The following is a 25,351-nucleotide window of genomic DNA, read 5'->3' as shown; positions in this document are numbered from 1 at the left end:
TCCTTCGCTGCTGGAAGGAACGTTGGTGCTTAAATTCCTTTTTGTATAGCCAAGGAAGCTGATGTTGAGAAATGATCTGACCAAGCTGATACCTGATAGAACCAGGAAGACTCCAAACCTGGGGTCTCTGTCTCAAAGGCCATGATAGTGTCTGCTTGAAAATGTGGACTCCAAAGTCTGGTGGGTCAGGGCTTGAATCCTAGCTCTGCCCGTTAACTGTGTGACTTCGGGCATATTGCTTAACCTCTCTGAGCCTTTGTTTTCTTACCTCAGATTGAGATAATGCCTACTTAATGAGGTTATCATCGGGATTATAACAAGTTATTGTCAAACTTTTTAAATATTACTTACCATGTGACAAATGTTCATATTTCCACCAGAACTAGTTAGCCAACATATGTTAAGACATGTGTAACTGTTGGTCATGACCCTCTAAATGAATGTCATAACCACTGGATTAAATGAAAATAGGCATAGTGCTGCAAATCAGTAGTGTAGACGTACTTTTCCTCTTAATTGGACTACAGAGACCCTTGGGTCAGGCCTTCAGTGGGCACTTGAACTGGGGTTCCTAACACCTCCACATCCCGGAGGGCCAGGTCAGGTTTCCGCTCATCATGGAGCTTTCTGCTTTCCCGGCTGGACTCTGAAGCTTCTTGAGGGCAGAGATGATCTTGCTCACCATTTTATCCCCGGCACCTGGCACAGGGCCCAGCTCCCAGCCCCTGGAAGGCGCGATGGGAACAGAGTGCACGTGGGCACAGGCACTCGTGTGCACTGTTCTGAGGGCTTCGGTGTGCACACCTTCCTGGTGGGCGCAGTGGGACTGGTAATAACAGCGCCGGCCTCTCAGGGCTCGGCAGGACTACGGGGTGCATGCCGCTGCGGCACCTAGGAAGGCGCCTTGGGAAGCAGAGCTGGTGCTCTTTGCCACTCACAAGAGCATATGAGACTGCAAGTGAGGGGCCTTATTGAGATCAACTTGAATTTATTCTCACTTTTAAAAATAATAATTTGCAGAATTAGTAACAGATTACTTGTCTAGGGACTTGCAGCTGAACTCAGCATGTCAGTGTTTTGCGGCCCTGGGGCGAGAGTTGCTGCTTAGAACACAGGAAGCCTTTGTATTGTCCTCGGGAGAAAAGCTTTTTAAAATCGCTTGGAAAACTGCAGAAATGGCTGCAGCGAGCTTCAGAGTCAGAGGAGTCTGGAATCCAAGCCAAGCACGGGAGGATTGTTTTCAAAACCTGAAGAGGAAGGTCTGGCTTGTTTATTATTTTTGTCAGTTCTGCAAAAACAGCTGACATTTCTCTGTTGACCGCCACGCTCACCTGCCTCTGGTCCCTGCTGTGCGCGAGGCCAGCGTGCTGTCTGCGCTGGCAGAGGAGTGAGGGTGCTTTTGTTCCTCGGGCTTTTGGGGGGGGGGGGGGGGCGTTTAACTGTTACATTTGATACCTGTTATAAAATTGGGTATGTTCCCCAGCGACACTTGTTAGCGTTTCTTTTGGGGGAAGAAAAATGAAGACTTTCTTCTTACTGATGGGTAAACATGTGTCCAGCTGCCTTTTTTTCCCCAAAAAAAAATCATTATTGAAATTGGCAGAGTATTACTCTTCAGAAAGAATTTCTCATATTGTAGTGTGAATATTTTCTATGGGGAGCTCATTTTTCCATAGCCCAGGGGGCTTCCCATTATGTAGTGTGCAAGATAAATGAGAACTACACCTGTGTGTGTGTTTACGCATGTGTGCTAGAATTGAGTGCAGGTGAATTTTCGAGGCAAGAGGAACTGTTGTCAACCAGCATGCGCCATTAGGGGAAATAGGGCTGATATTTCAGCAGTTTTCTTTTTTGCAGTAAAATGATGGTAGTTACCATTAAATTGAGCTTTATAGGTGTTCCCATATGCCTCCCTCATTTGACCCCCTTCATCATGAAGACCGAGCAGAACCCCCCAGTCCCTCACCCCCCTTTCGTGGAGTTGGGCATTATCAGTGTGTGCTGAGTGAGTGCCCAGTGCCCCTTGCCTAACTGCTGCTTTTCATTTTTAGGCACCAAATGGGAATGTTTTTGAAGGGAGTACAACTTTAAATCAAGCGTTTCAGCCTTGGCTACGGCATGGGCATGGAGGATGGAGAGCATTTATTCTTAAGAGTCCACTAACTGAGTTGGGTCTGGATTTGAATTGATTTCCTTCCTGGGTGGTGTGGCTCTCAGCAGTCCATCTGTTTGTGTGCTGATGGTGTGTGCACTCATGTTTTTGGTTTGTAAGCACCTTCACTTGTCAGCAGAGCAGTTGGCCATCAGAAATGACACCGTGCGTGGTACCTGTGACACATACTTTTGTCACCAAAAAGAAATTTCCTTTTCTGTGATAAGCACAAAATTTCAAATGGCTTTTTGACCAAGAGCCTTCGAATGCTCCCCAGATCTCATGGAGTTCTTTACGGTAGCCTTGCCCTTTACTCTGTTTCTGTGTTTTTCTGTCTGAAATAGCTGGAGATCGTCAGCCTTTTGACAAGTCTTAACCGCACAGCACAATCTGTTTAGGGAACAGGCACCTCTCCCCTGTGTTCTCATCATTTCCAGCCATTTTAGTTCCTCAGTCTTCAGTGGATTCTGTGCCCCTAAGAGAAGAATTCTGGCAGGAGCAGGGAAGCTGAGCTTGACCTTCAACAGGACAGCTAACCCAGCTGGAGGGCACTCTGTCTGGGCTTTTTCTGTCATTCCCACTGCCTTAGGTGATGGGCCTTTCTCTCTCACACATTCAGGGGCTGAGTGTGTGGTGAGGATTTCTTCGCTAAGCTGCTAATTGTCCAGTTTTCATGTGAAGTGAGAGTCCCCAAGCCAGAGTGTGTATCATATGCAAACTGGAATGCAAAAAGAAAAATTTAAGAGTCGATGAAAAACAACTCTTATCCCTGAGATAAGCAGGTTAATAGTATATAATGTCAATATTTTGGCTGCAGACCATTATCTTGCTATTGATCCAGAAGAAATATGGTATTGACTCAGTAGCTTAATTTACTTTTTGCTGGCATTATTTCTCTAGGTGTTTCTTCTCCTTTTAAAATAGCAGCATCTGGCTTCTTTTTATGACCAGTTCCTGTCCAGTCAGAGAAAGACGGTCAAGTTTTAGCAAAAGGAAGAGCAATTGGAGTCCTGTATTTCAGATGCTAAACCATGTCACTCTCTGTTCTGAGGTTCATGTCATTGATCCTTCGCACTTCTCTCCTATCTGTCCTGCTTAGAACTTTCCCTAGTCGTGTTTTTGAACGCTCTCGTTAGCACATTATGAGGCTCACTCCGTTTCTTGTAGTATGTGTAGGATTTATACTGTGCCACTGTCTGCTGACGGTGTTTCCTGGGCTGCATTTGCCAGGAGAGAAACCCCACAGAATCGTTTTTGCTAAGCAGTGACGGAGACACTCAACGACAGCTGAAAGAGGAGGAACTGAAATAAAAAGCAGAGCTGAGGTGGTTCTGTGGGGATGTGACTACAGAGCCGGTTTCACCATCAGAGGCTGTTTGGCACTGTTGTCCCTGTGAAATGGGCTTGAAAGGCAGGAGTTGTTCATTCTGAGCGTCTCACAGATTGCCGGATGGGTCAGTGAAGAGGCCCGAGGAGGGAGGAAGCCAGATCCTCTCCTTGAGTTTATGCTCCTGGGAGGGTGGGGCGAATGGGGGCGCCCGATGGCCGGCAGGAGCATATGTGCATGGTCTTAGTGACTGCAGCTGCCATGGGGCCGTCCCTAACAATGCTCCTGAGTAGCGGGTCAGATCTTCTCATTTGTTTTAAAAGAGAAAGAAGGAGCCCTCGGTATCTTTACATTGAGTTTGGATCCAGAGCAGGAGGGAGGTAGGAAGTGAGAGGGATTTAGGCAAGCAGGATTTTCTCCCAGGCTTCTCAGCATGTGGACACACAGATCAATTCCTTATCCTGCGTTCAGCTGGACACTGGGTTAGAGACTGTGCTGATCAAGACGTCCCCTCCTGTTTCATATCATATAACGCATTCATTTCAGCCACTGAGCCTAAATTACTATTTGCTTTCTTCCTGCCTTTCTTTTTTTCCCCTTGAAATGGTAAGAACTTGTGTAAGGATGAAGTCAGTTTATCCGTGCTAATGCTTTGATTTTTCTTTTCTCTTTCTCTTTGCCACAGTAGGTAACCAGTTAGGGGCCTTGGTACATCAAAGGTAAGCAGTGGGTTATGTTTTATTATTTATTGATCATTTCTAATTGTTTATTGATCCACCATCTGTACTAGAGTGTTAGAAAGTCAGAGGTTGAGAGTGTGGAAAACCATGGGCTAATCTTTAAGACTTAAGTTTTTGTAGCCCTTTTTAAGCTCAGAGGATAAACTAACACAGCGTCTTAAAGACCAGCCGTTAGTGCATGTAAACTTAAAAGACTTCTAGAATGTTGGGGCTGTTCGTTCTGCTCACATACGTTTCATTTAAAATGAGACAGTGACATTTTCCCTCTTGTTTTCATGTTTTTCTCGGTGTTTTATGAACCCTTAACCTCTTCACTTCAGAAAACAGGTTCTTTTCCAAGTGAAGGTACAGCTTTTGGTCCTCAAGGAATCAGGAGCCTGGGAGGCCAGGAACCGCACCCGCCATGGTGATAGGGACCTGCCAGAGAACCTTGGATAGGTGCCCAGTTGATCCCTGCCTCAGTTGCCTCTCACAGCCTCCCCTTAAACATTGAGGATTAGAAAAATGAAAAGACCTCTGGGCTTACAAAAGATCAGTCTGTAAGGTGGGGTATTGTGGTCACATTGTTACCCTTTAAAAGGATAAAACGTACTGGAAACTGCGCCTTAGCTTCTCCTTGTAATGGATGAAATTGTGTGTTTTGTACCCGTTACTGTAACATATCCTTAACCTTCACCAGCAAGGATAGTTATATCCTCTTGTATGCTACATAATTCTTAGGGAGTTTCTAGAAATCACCAGGTGTCAGTTAATCAGAAGATTTATCCTGGGTTTTTTGTTGTTTCCTTGTTTGCTTTGTTTTTTAATGAATTGAAGTAATTTAAATAAAGTTGTTAGTATCAAATGTAACTTTCCTATAAGACCTTAATTAATCAGGATTTTACTTTCCAAAATGATAATACTTTGTGCATTAGACAAGTTTCAGCCTTGCATTTCAAATAGAGCTTTGTCTTGCTAGAGGCCCAAAGCAGTTCATCTTGATATGTTTCCTCCTCAGTGAGAGTCTGCTAAAATTGTCCCCGGGGCTGAGTTTTGTGACATTTTGTATTGTGATAGTGTGGAACCTCTTCTAGTAAATTCCCCAGTATTATTTTTGAGAATAGATAGTTTGTGCTACACACGTGAGCAGCAGTCTCTTAGCTACGCAGACAGGAACACTGTGGCCTTTCACCTGGAACAGGGACCCTTGCAGGATGTTAGGCCCGCTAAGGTTTAGCACCAGCATCCACAGTTACTGGTTAGGAAGCCCAGACTTGCCTGATTTCGGGGTGAACTGAAGATCCCAAGAGGCAGAGAGAATCTCTGGGCATATATAAACCTGAGGATGTAAACTCCACGAGGAAAAGACAGTTTGCTCTCATCATGATGATACAGTGACAAGTGCTATTTATGCTATTGCATTTCTTCTAAGTGCTGCACTTTCCCTAAAAACATGCACTTTATTCAATTCTTTCCATGATGGGTAAAAATCCAGCTGTGTGCGAGATGTTTAAAAATGCTTATCTTTTTTTTTTTAAACTACTTGCATTTAGCTTCCTCCTAAGATAAATGTTTAGATTTAATTGCTTCCCGGGGTGTTGGGCAAATTGGATATTGTCCACAATACTCTATATGGCAAATTTGACGGTTTGTTTGAAAGAGCCAGTGCAATAGTTGTTTAAAAAAAAAAAAAAAGCAAGCACATAATGGAGGGGATAGCATTTAACAGGAGTACTTTGCAGAGTAACAGGTCATTATTCTGTCCTGGTCAACACTGATTAGGCCTCCGCTGGATACTGGCTCCATTTGGGGTGTCTCACCCTAAAAGACAGAAAAATTAGAGGGAGGCCAGGAAGCAACACAAAGATAGGGAAACGGGTGCTGAGGAAAAGCTGGGTATTTCTCCATCTGGAAAGGACACCAGCAAGAAGTCTAACTTCCCCCCGCTTCCCAAAGGATCTTTAAGGGTCCTGGCCTTGGTGACCTTGCAGTACTGAGCCCCACTCCTGGACACTGTCGCTGCATAAAGAAAAGGCAGTGTGAGGGGAGTGGATGGTTTTAATGAACGCCCAGAGGTTTCTGCCGCTGACACAAGGTGATGGAAGCTTGGATCTTTTTTCTTTTCTTTTCTTTTTTTGAGAGAGAGAGAAACATGGATTTGTTGTCCCACTTATTCATGCATTCATTGGTTGATTCTTGTCTGCACCCTCACTGGGGATCGAACCCACAACCTTGGCATTTCGGGATGATGCTCTAACCAACTGAGCTGCCCGGCCAGGGCGAGGCTTGATCTTTTCAAAGAGTGATTGACCAAGAGATTCATCAGATGGTGCCCCTCATAGATGGTTATGGACCTGTTGGCCAAGTTGGCACGATTTCTTTAAGCCTTATCTTCCAACATGGTCAGCATGGGAAATTTGGGGAACCTAAAGTGGCTTCAGAATTCTTCTATATAGTTTTCCAAAATGTTCTTTGTTTTAGGGCAGTAATAACAGAAGAATTCAAAGTGCCTGATAAAATGGTTGGATTCAGTAAGTATCCACGTGTTGCACTTTCCCCGTAATTCCTGTCCCTTTTATTTCCCTCCCCCTCTCAGCGTGAGCGTCGCCTTTAGTAGAATGCTTTTGCACACTGTTCTCCAGTCCCCTAGCGCTGCAGGCCTCTGTCCAGGCGGAGGTCACCCTGCACTCTCCCACCACCCACTCTCCTTCCTCGAGCTCGAGCACCCCCTGTCTGCTGTGTTTCCCATATGGTTGCTGTGGGCTTGCTGAAGCCAGCCTGATTTGTCTAGCTGTGAGCCATGTGTGAATGTTGGTTGAAATAAGTCATCCATGCATGGTTAAATATGGATGGGGGGCATATTCTGACCCTGTTCAATTTGTTTCAGTTATTGGCAGGGGAGGTGAGCAGATTTCACGGATTCAAACAGAATCTGGTTGCAAAATTCAGATTGCTTCAGGTAAGGGCTGCTTTTTTCATAGATCTCAGTTTGGTAGAAATGAGTATTATGCAAAGTTTTCCAGATTCAGTACTTTGCTTGTTGCTAGAAGTGTAGGAACCTGGGTAAGTATATGTGATTGCTGCTTTCTTGCACTTCTGGAGCTGGACTCCCAGGAGGGAAGCAGAGCAGAAGCAGGCTCAGCGGCAAGGCTGCCCCTCTGACCTCGTTGGAGACCCTCCACGGTTCTGTGGCCTGGCCTGGCCCCTCCCAAACACCCACCACTCTAGGACCTGTTTTCTGCACCAGAATGTTATGCCAGACACAGTGGGGCCTGCAGGGGGCCTGTGGCTTTGGGGTCACAACTGGGGATTGCTCACCGGCTCCCCTGGCTCGCACCATCCCTGCCCTTTGTGGAAAGAGGCCCCTGGCGGCTCTGGCTGAATTAGCACATGTTGAACACAGTTGAGGACCTTTCCCAGCTGGGTCCATCTTGACTGCATTACGGAGAGAGGCAGATTGAGAAGAAGAGCTTATATTTTATTTATCGTTTTATCTAATTTGAGCTTCATCTCTTTCCATCGTGAAGGAGGGCATTTAAAGGACATTTGACTAGAGAAATGTTTGTCATTTTAAAGGATACTTACTAGTATAATGTCTTGAAGGCAGTAACTGGTGTTAGCTGTTTCTCTCTTTTTTGAGTAAAAATGTTAAAAGGCAGTGTTTTTAGGAACAAAGTAACGTGTCATGTGTGGTGTCGGAAAGTAAGACTTCCCTTTCTTGTCAAATGGTCCAGAACCAGTTCGACATCGATGTCACTGATCAGGATATCACACAGTAACTGGCAGTAGTCCAACGTGCATACCATGACATTTCTTTTTTTTCCCCTTTGGTGGCAGCGGTGGGATACGAACCCATGACATTTCTTACTAGTGTGCCTCAGAGCTGTTTGCAAATAATCACCAGTAAACTACTCTGCAAATAGAGAAACTGGGGAATAGCGGTTAAGTGACTCACACATTTACTAGCACACAGTGGGTCGGAAGTGAAGTTGAAGCTCGGAATTAGGATCAACTCACAAACCTCTGCTGCATTCTCCCACCTTCCCCTAGGGACTCGTTTCTACTTTGAGAATCTTAGGGTACAGCTACCAGTTAACATTCTGTCCACAAGCAGAAGCAGACTGTCTTTTTCTGGGAGCCTGGGCTTCTGTGGGGCCGGTGTAGGCACCAGCCCAGAGACCGCCTTACACAGAGGCAAGGTGCATGGTTGCCTGATGCCCACCAACACACCTCGTCTTCTTGATTCTTCTTATAGAGAGTTCTGGGATTCCAGAGAGGCCCTGTGTACTTACCGGAACCCCAGAAAGTATTGAGTAAGTTTATTTTATTTACTTTCTCCTTTCACTCTTCTTCCTCCTTCCCCAAACGGGGAGAAATGGAAGGGCAAACTGTTATTGAACACTTTCGATCTGTGCTACAGTCTGGCCACAAAAGCAGGTGCTTCTGTAGAGAAGGATCTAGGAGGCTGCCACACCAGGGGAGTTTTTCTGTTACCTAAACACACACGGTATCACCTTTTTAAAAACCCTGCAGAATCCTCAAAGCTGTCATAACACCTACTTCATACACCGGGTTCTAAAGAGTGTGCCTCCACCCGCCTGAATGCTCTAATCACCCCACTTTTTCCTCATAATACCTCCTTTACCTGAACAGGTGTGGAGTAGTGAGCCTCTCACTTTGTGAACCTTTGGGAATCCTGGTGCCAGGTCCTCGGCCTGAGTGTGATCCCATTGCTCTTCTGATACTTGTGAGCCCAATGAATTGACTTCCTGGCCAATGCTCCACTCAGAGGGCCACATGGACCAGCCAGGGCGTGTTTCGGCTTTTGGGGCCCTTGTGACCGCCTGATATCTAGCGTTGCATTCCTGCGTGGCGGAGCCTCGGACCAGGTGGAGGCCTCATAAACCCAAGAGCCTCCTGGGGAGAGGGATGTACTAACTTCGCTTCTGCTCACTTTCCTCTTTCAGTCTACTGAGCAGCATTGCATTTGGGGGTAGGGGCGCTGAGATTATGTCTAGCTCAATAGGTAGGGCTCTTTTATTTCCATTTCTCAGGGAGTCGAGATGAGTTTAAACTCTTGTGTTTTGCTGTAACAGTGCAAGCGGTGGACCAGAATAAATCAGACTGGCAGGTGTGCATTACAGGGCAAGCGAGATGGTTTCTGGTGTCCAGGCACTTTGCTTCCGGCACAGGTTAATCTAGTACACAAGCGAAATACTAAGAAGCTGCAGTAACTGGGAAGACACACGAGGCCGATTCTGCACACAAAGACTCAAGACCACAAAGGGCAACATCTATTTCCTGCCTTTTTCTTCTTTCCTCCCACTCTTCTATTCCTGCTTCCTGTCCTGCCCAAGCAATGGAGGCCACGGATTATAACTTAAGGAAGAAACAATTTTGCTTTTTTCGGTGCACAGTCCAGCCAGTCTGTTTAGTAGCAGAAATGTTCCCTATTAGAGGAACCAAAAAATAGATTGTGCTGGTGATTTGAAGAATAAATAATGCACGTAACAGCCAGGGGAGATTCTGGTGCAGAAAAGGAAATTGGCCTGACAGATGACCTCCTTAGGCTGAGATGTGCTGTTTCAACATTGTAGCTTTCCTCCACCTCCTGATAAATCAGCACAAAATAGCAGTGCATATGAAATGTGGGGCCCTGCACGTCCAACGGGAAAAGCGCAAAGCAGGTGTGTATGGCTGTGGACCTGCGCCGGGGCACTGCCGCCTCCTTTTCCCCCCTGTGAAACCCACCTGGTGATGCGGAGCCTTAAAATCGGCTCAAAAATCAGGGCAGTCTGGTTGGTGATGGAGAAATTTGGCATTTGGGCATTCAAATGACTACTAACCCTTGCTTTCTTTCTTCCCATCTTTCTCATTTCTTTCTCTCATGTCCTTACTTAACCAATATCTGTTGAGTGTATACGCTCTGGATTGGGGAACAGCGAGCTGCAGAGGGTTCAGCGGTGGCCTCTGCCACCGGTGCAGCTGACATTCCAACAGGAGGAGAGTCATGTTGGTGGAGTGAATACAAGACCCAGGCACAAGCAGAGGGCACACTTGACAGGGGGCCGTGTCGGGACGTGGTATTGTGTGCATTGTTTTTAAATTCCAGCCCAGTAGCTTGGCGGATGGCAGAGACTTCCCGGGTTGTGGGGGCAGGAGCTGGAGCTGGACGAGGGCTGCCTTGACTCCTTCATGTGTTCCCCGGTGCAGCGTTCACTTAATGCCACTGTCCTTGTGGTTCTCTTCCCTCCCAAAGACAAGCCAAGCGACTCCTGGGGCAGATTGTGGACCGCTGTCGGAATGGGCCCGGCTTTCACAATGACATAGACGGCAACAGCACAATCCAGGAGATCCTCATCCCCGCGTCTAAAGTGGGTCTGGTCATCGGCAAAGGAGGGGAAACTATAAAGCAGTTGCAGGTATGTGAGCCCTGAGCAGAGGCCTTTGTCTTCCTCACCTTCCTGGTTTGGGAGGTTTTGTCATTACACTCACTTCCCCCGGTTGACCTGGCTGTGCCTGCCACGGGCCAGAGCTCCCCTCAACCCCTGCCCGAGTGGTTCCATGCTTCCTCCATTCGACTGCTGTTTTCTGGACACTCACTGTCGCCAGGCCTGGTGCCAGCGATGATGTCGGTCCTGGGGCTTCGTGAACTCGTAGCAGCCATTGTGGTGGTGAAGCTCTGGTACCATCACGTGACAGCATCTCGGGTGAAGATCTGCTTCCAGAGCCAGCAGCACTGCCTGCGCCAGTCGTGGGAGCTTAATGTGTTCATGCATTTTTCAAAGGGCCGGGTCCTCGTCTGTGAGCGCAGGAAAGTGCCAGCCTCACTTGTAATGAAGCTGAAGTAATACCCGTTATTTCATATTTAAATGAGACCCTGCGCACCGAGCCTCTCACTGAGCAAGTGCTCCGTGAACATTAGCTGCTGTTGGCTGTAGAATCCCTCATCTGAGACTCGTGGGGCCGAACACGGCTCAGAATTTAACACCCCAGCCAGTTCCACGCTGTACCCTGTAGCCAAATGCTTATTTCCATGGCCAAAGAGAACAATAAATAGCACACTCAGGAGAGTGACTAGAAAGATGCTTCCATGAGTTCAGGTCAGTTTTGCTGCCCAATCAGTTATGAACAAACGTTTATTTCCAAGCTCTGGGGCTTTTGAAGTTGCAGGGCAGGGGTTGTGGCCCGCCTCTGTGCTCCCTCCTCGCCCAGTCCTCGGACTGCGAAGACACTCTAGTGCAGTGGTTCTCAACCTTCCTAATGCTGCGACCCTTTAGTACAGTTCCTCATGTTGTGGTGACCCCCAACCATAAAATTATTTTCGTTGCTACTTCATAACCATAATTTTGCTACTGTTATGAATCGTCATGTAAATATCTGATATGCAGGATGTATTTTTATTGTTCGCGACCCACAGGTTGAGAACCGCTGCTCTAGTGTGTGCTCGAAGAGTTCAGGGTTTGGACTCCCAGAATCCAAATTGTGGCCTCCACTCATCAGCTCTGGACTGCTCTTGGGCAGCTTCCTGTCCGAGCCTCCTCACCGGGGATGGCACACTGGCCTTGTGTGCTGGGCACAAGCCCTTACTGGGTGATATTCGATCGAGTGCTCAGCTGAGGGCCTGGCATTCCATAGAAAAGGCTCATTTGTATCTAGATGTTCTAGAGACTGGACAGGAGGAGAGTGGGGAGTGTTTCTGTGTCACACTTGGAAGCTCTCTAGCACGGTCGGGATGTCCGCAGTCTCAGAGGCCAGCCTCATGGCCGGGTCAGAGGGCAATGCCCTGTGGTAGGAGGGACATGTCTTCTGTGGACGTGACCCGGCCCCCGGCAGCATCTTGTACCCTCCTGCATGTTCATCCATGGCGGTGAGGAGTGTACCTGTGTGTGCGTCCACAGGAGCGGACGGGTGTGAAAATGGTCATGATCCAGGACGGCCCGCTGCCTACGGGAGCAGACAAGCCTCTTCGCGTCACTGGAGACCCCTTTAAAGTACAGGTAGGCAGGAAGCGGGCGGGCGGGCCCTGGGTGTGGTGAAAGAATCTGGTTGTGCTGCTCAATGTCAGAGCCACTGGCCACGTGTGGCTATAATTAAAATTAAGTAGACAATGAGTTCTTCGGTGACATTGGCTATATTTCAAGTGCTCGGGCTACATGTCATGGGCAGTGTATATTTGGAGCATTTCCATAAATGCAGGTTTTGTTGGATGGCGTAGCACTGCTCAGATGCAGTTTTCGACTTGTTACCTATCAGCTCAGATGCAGGCTCCATTTGGCTTTTATTTGCTTGTTCTCTCAACTCTTAAAAAAAATTTTTTTTAATTGATTTTAGAGAGAAGAAGGGAGAGGGATAGAGAGAAAGAAACATCTATGAGAGAGAAACATCGATTGGCTGCCTCCTGCACGCCCCCCACCAGGGATCGAGCCCACAACCCTGGGCATGTGCCCTGACTGGGAATCGAACCAGCGACCTCTTAGTTCATGGGTTGATGCTCAACCCATTTTTGCAAGAGCTCCAGCTGGTGTGGGAAGTAAGCAAAGGTGCCAGCAACCCCCGAGGCATGTGTGCCCATCTAGCAAGCATCCTGTGTCTGAGCTCCTGGCCACAGAGGACAGTCCCAGTTGCTAAGAGCAGTGAGGGACTTGGTTTTACATCACCTGGGGTGGTTTTACCCTTACTGTTAGCAGGAACGTGTGTGGGCTCTGGGTGTAGCGTGTCTGTGCCTGTGAAATAGGAACACTCTCTTTTCTGCCTCTGCGACCCTCCTTGTCTTTTCTGCACTTAGTGTAGCTCCAAGGTGACGCTCCTGGGTGAGCCAGTCCGTCAGGCAGCTGTTCCTCTGCAGGAGCTTTGGGGCGTGGATGAAGTGGAGGTTACCTGACTCAGGAAAATACTTTCCCCAGTTCTTAACACTGTCAGTCAAACTCAAATTGGTATCATTGTTGCTTTTTCAAGGAACATATGTAAAACAGTGGTTTCAAAACAGAGTGGAAGGCAGTGATTACAATGGCTTCTTCCCTTAGGCCAGTGGTCGGCAAACCGGCTTTGGAGCCACATGCGGCTCTTTGGCCCCTTGAGTGTGGCTTTTCCACAAAATACCACGTGCAGGCACACACGTACAGTGCAATTGAAACTTTGTGGCCCATGTGCAGAAGTCGGTTTTCGGAAAGGAGATAGACGAAACAAGTATACAAGACGAGTGTGGATGGGAGAGTTGGAAGGGGTCGACCTCAGCGAACGTACCTCTATCAGATTGAGGATGTTTTTAGCAAAGGCCAGCTTAGGAGTACCCTAATTAAGTTAATAACAATGTACCTACCTCTGTAGTTTAAGTTTAAAAAATTTGGCTCTCAAAAGAAATTTCAATCGTTGTACTGTTGATATTTGGCTCTGTTGACTAATGAGTTTGCCGACCACTGCCTTAGGCCCAGGCAGTGCTGCAGCCCTTGACCCCCTCCTGCAAGCCAGGACCCCCTGGCTTTCCTCCCCCAGGGTCCCTAACCTCTTTGGGAACAGGTGGGCTTTAAAAAGTCAGATGGCATCTAACCTTTCTTTAGTTGGCTTATCCAGTCCGGCTGGCGGGCTCCATGCGTGATATGGGGAAGTCTGGAAGGAACTGGAGGGCAGGCGTTCCCCAAGAATGCTGGCAATAGAGCCTGTCTCCCAGCAGCTCTCCACTGCCTTCTCTTCTGGAACCTTTGGTTTTATCTGTGGTAGAAAAAAATACCTGAGCAAAGAGATTATCTCATTGATGTTTCATGAATTTGCAGGAAAATAATTGTAACAAATGGTTTTTAGTACTGGTCTTTATTTAACGTACTCCACATTTTGTGGGGAGGAGCAGCTATTGTATTTAGGGTAAATTGTTATTTGGGGTATTTTTTCTTTCTTCAACTTTTTATTATGAGAAACTTCAAACATCTAGAAAATTTGAAAAGCTAGTATAGCAAATATCTGTATAACCTCATCCTACCTATCATTTTGCCATTCATATGCATGCATTTGTTTATTTTGTTTTACCATTTATATGTAAGTGGCAGGTATTGTGACTCTCCACCCCTAAATCCTACAGCATGTGTCTGCTAAGAATAAGAACTTTTTGCTATGTAACCAGGCCAGAGAAAATGACAGTGACCCCATAATATCTCTTGAGCCAGTCCATGTTCAGAGTTCTCTGAGTGTCCTGAGACCCCAATTGCTGTTTGGGGGTTGGTATGGTTTGGTTTTTCCAGAACCAAGACTCAGTCTGAGTTCCCACATGGCCTTGAGTTGCTAGGTACAGGTGATCCTTACTGCAGATCCTGTGGGGCTGGGGCTGGCGTGGACAGGTAGACTAACAAGTGTGTCCTTTGGGGAGAGGACACTGCGTGTGCCTTGGAGACAGTCAGGCCTGGGGGTCGTCTTGCCAGGCAGTAATCGGATATGATCTCTGAATGCTGGGAGGTTCTCTGGGCTCCAGGACGGGCCTTTTCCCTTTACCTTCCTGGAGCTCCGTTGTGATAGCCGCCTTGGTAATGTCTTTCTTCTGGAACCTGCCCACAGTCAGAGCTCTCAGAAAAATCCTCCCCTCACTAACAAACGGCTGCTGGAAGCACCTGGAGGCCACAGGAAGCAAGTTCAAACCAGCACAAATGTGCTGGTCCTACTATGGCTTTCAAGACAGTGGACCCTTACCTGAGCACTTTGGGCAGTGTAAGAAAAACCATGTCATTTAAGAATTGATAATATGCGACCCTAAGCAGCAGCCTGCCCCTGTCCCATATAATGATAATAGAATAAGGGAGTATTGCTGAACACCTTCTGAGTCTTTAAGCCCAACATAAGAGGGTCTGATGTTGAAGTTGTACCTGGTGTCATGTCTTTTTTTAGGATTTTGTGTTCCATAACGTCTTTTATCTGTGTTTACACAGCAAGCAAGAGAAATGGTGTTAGAGATCATCCGAGAAAAAGACCAAGCTGACTTCCGAGGTGTACGCGGTGACTTCGCCTCCCGAATGGGAGGAGGCAGCATAGAGGTATGCTTGAATCCCAGGTTAGCAGGCAAACGAGATTAGGATTAAGGTCATAGGTCACACGTCTGTTGGCTCTTTCATCTTGAGCAAGCTATTTCATTTTTGTCTCATCTGTGAAATCCTACCGGGACGCTTACTTCTCAGGGTGGGCGTGAGACTGAGACAGCCAGAGTGAGGGAGCCGCTGCATGCTCTTGGGGCTTGGGGCCATTCCCTGGTTTTAAAGTTTTGCTTCAAAGCTTATCCCACTGCCCAGGTGGAGACCAGAGGCCACGTTTTCTCGGTGATCTGTGCTGTGCTTGTATCAAACTTGGGAACCACATTTATTGGTGAGATGGAATGGGACCAGCATCTACCCTTCAGAAGGAAGTTTTGATCATGCTACAATATGGATGGACCTTGCCATCATTATGCTTGTAAAACAAGCCAGATACAGAGGATAGATCTTGTGTGATTCCACTTATACCTAGAATAGGCACATCTGGAGTCAGAAAATAGAATGGAGGTTACCAGAGGCTGGGGAAAGCAGGAGCTACTATTTAATGGATAGAGAGTTTTTACTGGGGATGATGAAAAGGTCTAGAGCAATGGTCGGCAAACTGCGGCTCGCGAGCCACATGCGGCTCTTTGGCCCCTTGAGTGTGGCTCTTCCACAGAATACCACGTGTGGGTGCGCACGTGTGAATGGGCACGTACAGTGCGATTGAAATTTCGTGGCCCATGCGCAGAAGTCAGTTTTTGGCCTGGGCGAGTCTATTTTGAAGAAGTGGCATTAGAAGAAATGGGGGATCGGTCATTCGGGCGGGCGACGGGATACGCGGGGGAGGTACATTGTTTTGAGGTACGTTCGCTGAGGTCGACCCCTTCTAACTCTCCCATCCACACTCGTCTATCTGAAACAAGTATACAAGACGAGTGTGGATGGGAGAATTGGAAGGGTTCGACCTCAGTAAATGTACCTCAATCAGATTGAGGATGTTTTTAGCAAAGGCCAGCTTAGGAGTACCCTAATTAAGTTAATAACAATGTACCTACCTATATAGTTTAAGTTTTAAAAATTTGGCTCTCAAAAGAAATTTCAGTCGTTGTACTGTTGATATTTGGCTCTGTTGACTAATGAGTTTGCCAACCACTGGTCTAAGGTATAGATATCTGGGGTGGTTACACAATATTGTGAATATATTTAATACCACTGAATCACGTAATTATGAATGGTTAAGATGATAAATGTTATATATATCTTTTTTGTTAATCCTCACCCAAGGATATTTTTCCATGGATTTTTAAAGAGAATGGAGGGATGCAGGGGGGTGGGGGAAGACACAGAGAAACATCGATGTGAGAGTAGCACATCAATTGGTTGCCTCCTGCACACACCCCGACCAGGGCCCTGATCGATCTTGCAACTGAGGTATGTGCCCTTGACTGGAATTAAACCCGGGACCCTTCAGTCCACAGGCCAACACTTTATCCACTGAGCCAAAGAGGCTAGGGCTGAAAAACATATTTTGAAGGACCACTATGAATGTTTCTGACATACTTATGCTTATTTCATAGAGTTTAGAAGAAAAATTTGTCATTTTAAATCTTTTATCTACGTATACAGTTTATTCTTGCTTTTCTTCATTTTTATAACTCTTTTGATTAAGTCTCAGACTTACTGGATGCATTTAGCAGACAGAAATGCAATCATTAACCACAAAATTGTTCTTAAAAGGGAAAAAATATGGTTTATTATATCACTTCCAGGAATGCACTGTAATACAAATCAAGTTACACACACACACACACACATCCATTGAGAAAAGACAGGTTTGCCAAAAGTTCTGATGAGGCTGTTTCTCATTGCTCAGGTATCTGTGCCTAGGTTTGCTGTCGGGATTGTAATAGGAAGAAATGGGGAAATGATCAAAAAGATCCAGAATGACGCTGGTGTGAGGATTCAGTTCAAACCAGGTTGGTTTTGATAGTTCTCAAAAATTCTTTAATTGGGGGGCGGGGAGGGGGGGTGGGATTGCAGGAAGAAATTAACCAAAGAACTTATATGCATAGGTGCATAACCCATGGACACAGACAATAGTGAGGGGAAGGCCTGAGGAGGGCGGGTGGAGGTCAGTGGGGGGACAAAGGGGACATCTGTAATACTTTCAACAATAAAAATAAAAGTTTAAGAAATCCTTTCATTAGAAAACACCTCACAAACAGGACTTGGTAACCAGCCCATTTGTGTTCTTTTCTCCCTTTCTCTACCTCTGTTTCTTTTTCTGTCTTTTGCAACATTCTGTTACCAAATGCCCGATTCTAGGGCTCTCCTGCAGGCCCTCATTTCTTTCTTGGGTTTGTTGGTTTGGTTACCCTTGTGCCTGAACACTCTGCACCCGGGTTTCCAGGGCTTCTCCCCCCTCGCCCCCCTTAGGCTAATAAAATTGGGGGAAATCAACATAGCATTTCCAGTTTTTAATTTTGCCAATTAAAAACTTCTAAAAAATCTGTTATTATAATTTTATAAAATTAAAGATAAAACCATTTAAAAAGGGACATTTTGGAATAAAGAACAATTCTTTAAATTTTGTAAGTTTATCTTTATAAGCAAACTTATCTCCAGTGTCTTTATTTTCTTTATTTCTCTAACGATGATAAAACATGGTGAAGGGCTAATTTTGGGGAAATATTGCTATAGCTCAACTCTGTTTTCCTTGGGGTTTTATGTTTGTGTTTTGTTTTGTTTTCTTCTTTAATGATATCTCCTTTAAATGTCTGTAATTGCGTACGTGTTGGCGAGGGCCATGCACAAAGGCGTAGTCCTTCCCCAGCGAAAGGCCCTGAACTGGTGATGGGCCAGCACCCTGGCACTGGGAGGGATATTGATGGCAAATCAGATTGACCTGCGTCTCTGTCTGAAGCTGGGCGTCCTAATCCCACCACTTGCCTTGTTCCACAGACGATGGAATTAGTCCAGAGAGAGCGGCACAGGTCATGGGACCCCCGGACCGATGTCAGCACGCAGCGCATGTCATCAACGAGCTGATTCTTACAGCCCAGGTGGGTCTGGCTGTGTGGGTTCACCTCACTGGCCATAGGGGCAGCTGCCACACGGGGCTCTAGCCGGTGGGCCTCTGGGGCCGCTCCACAGCTGCTCCTTCCTGCTGGTTTGTGACTCTACTCCCTTGGTTGTCCCAGAAGTTAGGTTTTCGGACTAGTTAACTGGGGGAAATGCAGTGCAGATCCCAAGTTTCAAACAGCTGAGCTCTTAATTTAAGACTATAAGCAAAGTATCACCTCAGCTTTAGAAAGCACTTCAGGCCCACAGAGGCTCCAAGCTGTCTTCATGCCCTGGATTCCGGGCTCCTCATCTGGAATGGGAGCGGCCGTGTGTGCTGTTGTTAGCATCTCCTCCTGCCCCCCTTGCTAGTAGCCCTGGGAACCGCTGTAGCGGACGGTAGATTGGCATGTCCCCCAGGTGTGTAGGGCTGAGGAAGTTTGAGGGTGATTGGAGCTGAAGAAAGCATGAGAAATTGTTGTCCAGCTCTGCCATTGGCCACGGGACCTTGGATGAGGCTTTGAGCCTGTCTAGGCCAAGTAGTCTCAGCAGCAAGCGGTTTTGCACCAGGTGGTCCCCCAAGTCACCTGGGAGTACAGGCGGGAGTAGCAAGTTTGTAGAATCTACCAGGATCTGTAGAACCAAAATACCCAAGGCAGGGGTTTGGGTCTCAGCTATAGCTAAATCCCAGGCCATTCTTAGGATTAGACAAGTTCTAAAAAGAGTCACTAAGGGACCTCTCGCATCCTTTTTACTAGTAAGAGGGCATGAGCCCAGAACTGCAGAGGCTGTGAGATGAGGAGGAGGCAGTCTTGTCCACAAGACCCTGTGGCACACCCAGCAAATGGCTGTGTGTGTGTGTGTGTGTGTGTGTGTGTGTTTTAACAAAAGTCTCTAGATCACTTGTGTATTTGTCCTGGGTCTCTCATAAAAGCAGAATGCAAGAAGAAAGGTCACTCCAGTGACCTCTGCTTTCTGCTGGTGTAGATTCTGGTTAAATGTTCAATTTTCTTGTAATTAATATGGGCAGGTTTTGCCAACACGTTTCTTCACCATATTGAACCTTTCAGCTTCTCCCTCCCATGAAAGAAGCTGGGCTTTCCCTCCGAGTTGAAAGGGTTTAAATGCTGCCGCTCCAGAGGGGCTCGGGAATGAGCTTCCTCTGTTCAGTGCCCGTTGTGGGTTTTGCTCCCTGGGGAGAGGGGGCGTGAGAATGAGTCAGAGACTTCTCCGGCCCTGACCATGCACCAGCTTGGCTTGGTCCCTCCCTCCTCTGGGGAGCAGGACAACCAGTTTTTCTTTTTTTCTTTTAAATATATTTTTTATTGATTTCAGAGAGGAAGGGAGAGGGAGAGAAAGATAGAAACATCAATGATGAGAGAGAATCATCCATTGGCTGCCTCCTACATGCCCCCTACTGGGGATCAAGCCCGCAGCCTAGGCATGTGCCTTTGACTGGAATCGAACCCAGGACCCTGCAGTGCACAGGCCGACACTCTATCCACTGAGCCAAACCAGCTAGGGCCGGTTTTTCTTTAAAATCCTCTTATCCTTTTTGCTGGTTGGGTTGCAAGGTGTTCTGACTCATGTAGCAGTGTCTGAATAGTTCCTCACAGCAGTCTCGTCAGGGAAGGTCAGAAGTCATCCAGTGTCACTCATGTATCACGGCAAATGGCCGTAGCTCTTCAGCATCGAGTATCTGGTTTCTGGTAGGCCCACCATGTGTTCGCCCCCGGGAAAGGGCAGCTTCATTGAAAAGAAAGTCACCTCTGACCCTGTGGATTAGGGCCCCGTAATGCAAACTCCAGGGAAAAGGGCACTGGGCTTCGGACCTACGAGTTCATATCTGCCCTGTTTCGTCAGGTCTGTTCGTGCTGTTTATGTAGCACATGCATTTATCGTCGTGTGTGCTCCTTGAATACACCTGTGATTTGTGTTAATTCTGCTTTTAAAGAGCCTTCACCATTTGAAATGTGGAATGATGCTCAGGACCTGATTTGTGGCACTGATTACATCCTGTCACTGCACCTCCTCCCTGGGGATGGAAGTGGTGCTGGTGGCGGTCGCAGGAATCTTCACCTGAGCTTTGCTCCTTTCCCAGGAAAGGGATGGCTTTGGAGGCCTCGCAGTCGCCCGAGGACGAGGCCGTGGCCGTGGCGACTGGAGCATGGGAACCCCTGGCGGCATCCAGGAGATAACATACACGGTGCCCGCAGATAAGTGTGGCCTCGTTATAGGCAAAGGTGAGAGGCAGCTGCTGGCGTTTATGTTCCCGCTCCGCTGCTTAACCCGAGAGCACATGGGTCACATACCTCCAACGCAGGGCGTGGAGGCTGGCGCTTGCCTGAAGGCACCAGGTCTGTAGCATCAGCTGCCTTCTGCGGGGGCCCTGCTGTGCGGGGGGCCTTCTCGTGAATGGGGCAGGGCGTGCAACAGATGATCCATAGGGCCCACTGCCTGGTGAAGCAGCTTCGTTGTTGAAAAGGCTAAATCGGGGGTCCTCAAACTACGGCCCGCGGGCCACATGCAAATACAAATATTGTATTTGTTCCCGTTTTGTTTTTTTACTTCAAAATAAGGTAAGTGCTGTGTGCATAGGAATTTGTTCATAGTTTTTTTTTTAAACTAGAGTCCGGCCCTCCAACGGTCTGAGGGACAGTGAACTGGCCCCCTGTTTAAAAAGTTTGAGGACCCCTGGGCTAAATGTTTGCCTTTGGATGTTTGTGGATCGGCTGATCAGTAATGAACACGCCTCCAAGGAACTTAGAGGAACAGTTACGATGATCTCCTCCAGCGAAGATGCTCTCTGAGAGGGGGTCACTACTGGGTTTGGGTATTTGGCCTTTATTGTCACAACATGTGAAAATGGTTTTATCCTTTCAACACTTTCACTACGACACCCTGCGGTGAAATAAAAATAGGTTTGTTAGTTGTTTCTCGGCATTTTAGAGAGCAGGAGGTGGGCCCATCGTGACTGGCTGGTGTGCTCCTTCCCACCTGTTAGTGGAAAGCGCAGGAGGGAACAGGCGGATTGCTAGGCTGTCAGGCTGGTTCATCGGGGCTGGCCTTGCCTGGGAACCAAGAAGGGCCGCTGAGAGCAGGTCTGTGGCTCACCGAGCCCTTCCCCAGCCGCCGGCTCAGCTTCTCTCTCTGCTCCAGACAGTCTCTGTGCCAACAGGAGACTCGGATTTAGTGTTGGGTGTTGTGTTTGAGGAGATGATGTCTTCTCCCAGAGTGTCTGCAGTTTCTGGATCCCCAGGCATGTGTTCGCTGTGGGAAGGGTGCTAGTTTCCACGGAACGTGACTTGGGACTGTCTCCACCAACAGAAAGTTGGGACCGAAGCGGCACATCCTCGCGAGCTGGCGTGGGGTGGGCATCCCTCCTGCGCTGTCACTCACCTCCCAGAGTCTGCATGGGCCCTGCCCCGGCCCTGCCCGTGGGCAGTGTTTTATGCTCTTTTCAAACCTTGATCCCTGTGTCTGTGTCGGTCTGAGATGCTCAGAAGTGGTAGGAACAATGGGGGCTTGTTTTCCTCTGTGGCGGGGTGTCCCTGCTGAGAAGTGCTTGGCAGATACTGTTAGCTGCCCAAATGCGTGATAAGCCAGACGCCCCCCAGCCCAATACCTGGCTGCCTGAGCGTCAGTTCTGTTGATGCCATAGGTTGAGAGTCAGCTCTGGGTTTCTGGGCCTTGTGAAAACCGTTTTTACCAACGAGGTTTTCCTGTGAATGTGAGTCTCCTCTAGAGCCGGGCTGCCTCTGCTGGGACAGTCCTCATAGTCGTGAGGCCTCGGCGTTCACAGGACAGCCTCTGTCAGCTCACCCACCAGTCATCCCAGTGACACCCAGAGGACAGGGACAGCAGAGGACGCAGTCGCGGGTACCGTGGCCAGTGCTCCAGTTGCAGCCCGGACAAGCCCAGGAAAAGTTTTGTTGGGGGTCGGGGGACTTTCCATACCCACAAGAGCTGGGTATGAGGTGCTCCTCCCCCTTGGGAAAGATGCATGGGGAGGAGGGGGAGAGCGGAGGGAGCCCCACTCAGTCGGGCCCTGCTCCCCCTGCGCCAGCCCTTGGGCAGACGCTGCACCTCCCGGGCCCCTGCTGGATTTCCATGATAAATACAGCAGTAGTGACAGATAGTGTGGCCAGCCCTGCTCTTGTCACCAGGCCTTTTAGCAGGTTTGATTAATTGCTTTACGATTTCACAACCAGCCAGGGGGGCCACTGGTGGGTGGCTTCTGCCCCCCATCAGGTGGAAGAATGGAGCAGACTGCTGAATGAGTCTATAGACAGCCACCATGTGCCAAGCTGGTGACCTCATTTTGAAAGAAGATAAACTTAAATTAACTCCTTCCGGCCCCATGCAGTTTTGTGGGGCCTCCTCACCTTATTAGCATGCTCCCAAGGCCTCGGGAGAGGGGTGGTGGGTCCGCTGGGCTGCGTGCCCGCCAGATGGAGGGGTGCAGGGTCTCTGGCTCAGGCAGACTTGCGCGCCCTTTGTGCTCCTGTGCACAGCCAGGTGGCGGCCGGCAGTGCCGGGGAAAGGTTTCCGCTGAGTCTTGGCTCTTCACTGCTCCCCAGAAGTGCTATTGCCGAGGAGCAGATCTGCTCACTTTTCACGATGCAAAGATCAGATTCACCCCTGGGAGCGCGGGGCGGGAGGGACAGGCCCGGGACTTTCTGCGTTGGTCACTGCTGTCCCGACACTTTCCTTAAACTGTCGCAGCTTTACGAAAACCATGTACACAAGGCTTTGGTCTGCTGAGTTCTTTCTCTAATTTGCTTTTAAATGTAAAGCCACCAAAAAGGACACATATGTAATACCCTTTGTAATACTGTAAGCAATAAAACAATAAAAAAAAAAAAGTAAAGCCACCCCATCTACCCAAGCTGATGTTAAACAAAGCTTGATCCGAATCCTCCATTTCCTTCCCCTATGTGAGCGCCGCCAGCAACAGCTGGACCCAGGCTCTAGCTTTGCTTCTTGACCCTGTGGAGTCCCTCAGAGGGGAGGGACGGGTGTCCGCTGCTCACTTCTTCCTGACAGGTGGTTCAGCCAGGCCTCCCCTCAGTGCGGGTGGAGGCAGGGAGAGTGTTGAAGGGCTGTGAGCATGTTACAAGGAAATGACACATGTCATGTGAGGTTAGGGTCACAGACTGGCCTTCAGTCGTTGCTTTTGATCATTTGGGGCTTCCTGGTCCCCTGCACCCGATTTTCCACAGATTGTCTTTTTCCAATTTTGCAAAAACTCTACTAGGCGTTTTCCTTGTATTCTGGCTCCCCCCAATTGAGCCATGCTGGTCTGTAAGTTCTGTGAAATCTCAAAAGAAGAATCAAACCATTGTTACCCTGGTGGAGCTTTTGTTACACAAATTTCATTAAGAGACTGGGACTGTCACAGGTTTTTCAAAGAGTCCAACTAAATTTTCATTAGCCCGGCTCCACCCAGGCCTCTGTGACCCCCATCCTCCGGCTGCCTCTCTGTCTAGACCTGTCCCCCCCACCCCCATGGAGGAGGCAGGGACTTGAGAGTGACAGGATGAGATGGGATATTAAAGGCCCGAGTGGGCTTCGGGCATTGTTGGGGCCTGTGGCCGTCTGTTTGACCTGTGGAGGGAGGGAGAGCAGCAGTGCGGTGAGCAGGGCTGAAGGACCCCATTGTGCCATAGAGGAGCCATCAGGTCGCCATTCTTGTGCTGAGAAGGATGGAGTGCCTCTCCGGCAAGGCCTCTGGCTGGGGTGGGAACTGGGCACTGGCCTCCAGGGGCTGAGCTCCATAGTGTGCAAATCCCTGGGCCGGTGCCTGGTTCCTGGCCTCTGGGAGGAGAAGCCAGCAGGTGCGGGTGCCCGTGGTGTGGTGTCCATAGTGTCAGCCTGGCAGCTTCACAGCCTGAGCCTGGTGTGAGAAAGCAGCTGCAGAAAATCCCCTTTCCTTGTCTTCTGTCTGCTACTCATCCTTCTGTCTCGTGTCCTCCTGCCCACAGGGGGTGAGAACATCAAAAGCATAAACCAGCAGTCAGGAGCACACGTGGAGCTGCAGCGGAACCCCCCTCCCAACACCGACCCCAACCTGCGAATATTCACCATCAGGGGGATTCCTCAGCAGATCGAGGTGGCCAGACATCTCATAGATGAGAAAGTTGGCGTACGTACAAGGCCCTTTCCCCACCGGGCTTACTAATAGCTGGATTTTCTGGTGGATGTCCAAGGTACCTGTTTTCCCCCAGAACCTTGTACTTCCTGAACCTTTTTCATCCTCGCATCACGTGAGGGCCCCTCCTCTCACTTTGCCGAGGGGGAAGGTCGGGGCCCAGGGATACCAGGGCCAGGCCCAGGCGATGAAGGAAGCCTCTGGCAGAACTCACCAAGGCCACCAGCTCAGGCCCTAGAGCCGTGTCCCCTGCAAGCTTAGATGAGCAGGGGCAGCAGCCTCCCCCCAGTACTGCCCCGGACACTGCCGTGGCGCCAGCCCTGCAGGCAGCGCTCATTGACTCTGGCTTTAGTTTCAGGCACCTCAAAGCAGATAAAGAAAGAAAGGGAGTGTTGATGGAGGACAGAGGGCCACTGCTCACCTCAGAGGGGACGTAGAAGGGCAGACAGAGCCGTGGGCAGCCTAATTGACGGAGAGTCAAGCAGGTTGGTCCCTCCCCAGGGTGACATGCCAGGGCAAATGTGGTGGTGCCAGCAGTGGCTGTGGTGGTGTTGGTCACTCAAGGGGCAGAAGCCATTTCTGGAAATCAAGTCCACTGTGGGGGAAGGAAGGCTAGTGTGAGTGCCATAGGATGTCATTCCTTCACTCGGCTCTGTCTCCCCAAAAGCTGTGGTCTGCCTTGGGGGGCCTGGGCAGAGGGCAGAGATGCCCCCAGCAGGAAGTGAGCGTTCCCTCTGCCATGACAGGGTACCAGTCTGGGAGCACCTGGAGCCTTCGGACAGAGCCCCTTCAGCCAGCCCCCTGCCGCACCTCATCAAAAGTGAGTCTCTAATGTCCACCCCGACCACAAGCTCCCTCCCTGCCTCCCACAGGCCCTCCTTTCCAGCTGCTGGTAGGGCACGTCCTGTGGGCAGGGCTCCTCCCACCTCTTACCAGTGGTCCCTCCAG

At 48.8% G+C, this 25,351-nt stretch overlaps 1 protein-coding gene across 2 annotated transcripts in view; it reads left to right on the top strand.

Annotated features, from left to right (window-relative positions):
* The window catches only part of FUBP3 (far upstream element binding protein 3), a 54,557-nt gene that overhangs the window by 21,919 nt on the left and 7,287 nt on the right, over nucleotides 1-25,351 (top strand). For both annotated transcript variants that reach the window (XM_070430440.1, XM_070430439.1), the window contains exons 3-14: nucleotides 4,165-4,198; nucleotides 6,680-6,729; nucleotides 7,086-7,157; nucleotides 8,454-8,511; nucleotides 10,458-10,620; nucleotides 12,100-12,198; nucleotides 15,112-15,216; nucleotides 17,066-17,168; nucleotides 18,154-18,254; nucleotides 20,354-20,495; nucleotides 24,237-24,397; nucleotides 25,150-25,223. In XM_070430440.1, the coding sequence (XP_070286541.1) occupies nucleotides 4,165-4,198; nucleotides 6,680-6,729; nucleotides 7,086-7,157; nucleotides 8,454-8,511; nucleotides 10,458-10,620; nucleotides 12,100-12,198; nucleotides 15,112-15,216; nucleotides 17,066-17,168; nucleotides 18,154-18,254; nucleotides 20,354-20,495; nucleotides 24,237-24,397; nucleotides 25,150-25,223 (1,162 nt within the window). The remainder of the gene's footprint in view (nucleotides 1-4,164; nucleotides 4,199-6,679; nucleotides 6,730-7,085; nucleotides 7,158-8,453; nucleotides 8,512-10,457; nucleotides 10,621-12,099; nucleotides 12,199-15,111; nucleotides 15,217-17,065; nucleotides 17,169-18,153; nucleotides 18,255-20,353; nucleotides 20,496-24,236; nucleotides 24,398-25,149; nucleotides 25,224-25,351) is intronic.

Source organism: Myotis yumanensis, unplaced genomic scaffold (assembly GCF_028538775.1).
Source record: "Myotis yumanensis isolate MYYU_CA2020_CCGP unplaced genomic scaffold, mMyoYum1.0.hap1 SCAF_12, whole genome shotgun sequence".
In the NCBI taxonomy this organism is placed as follows: Eukaryota; Metazoa; Chordata; class Mammalia; order Chiroptera; family Vespertilionidae; genus Myotis; species Myotis yumanensis.
This window is presented reverse-complemented; position numbering and strand designations above follow the sequence as displayed.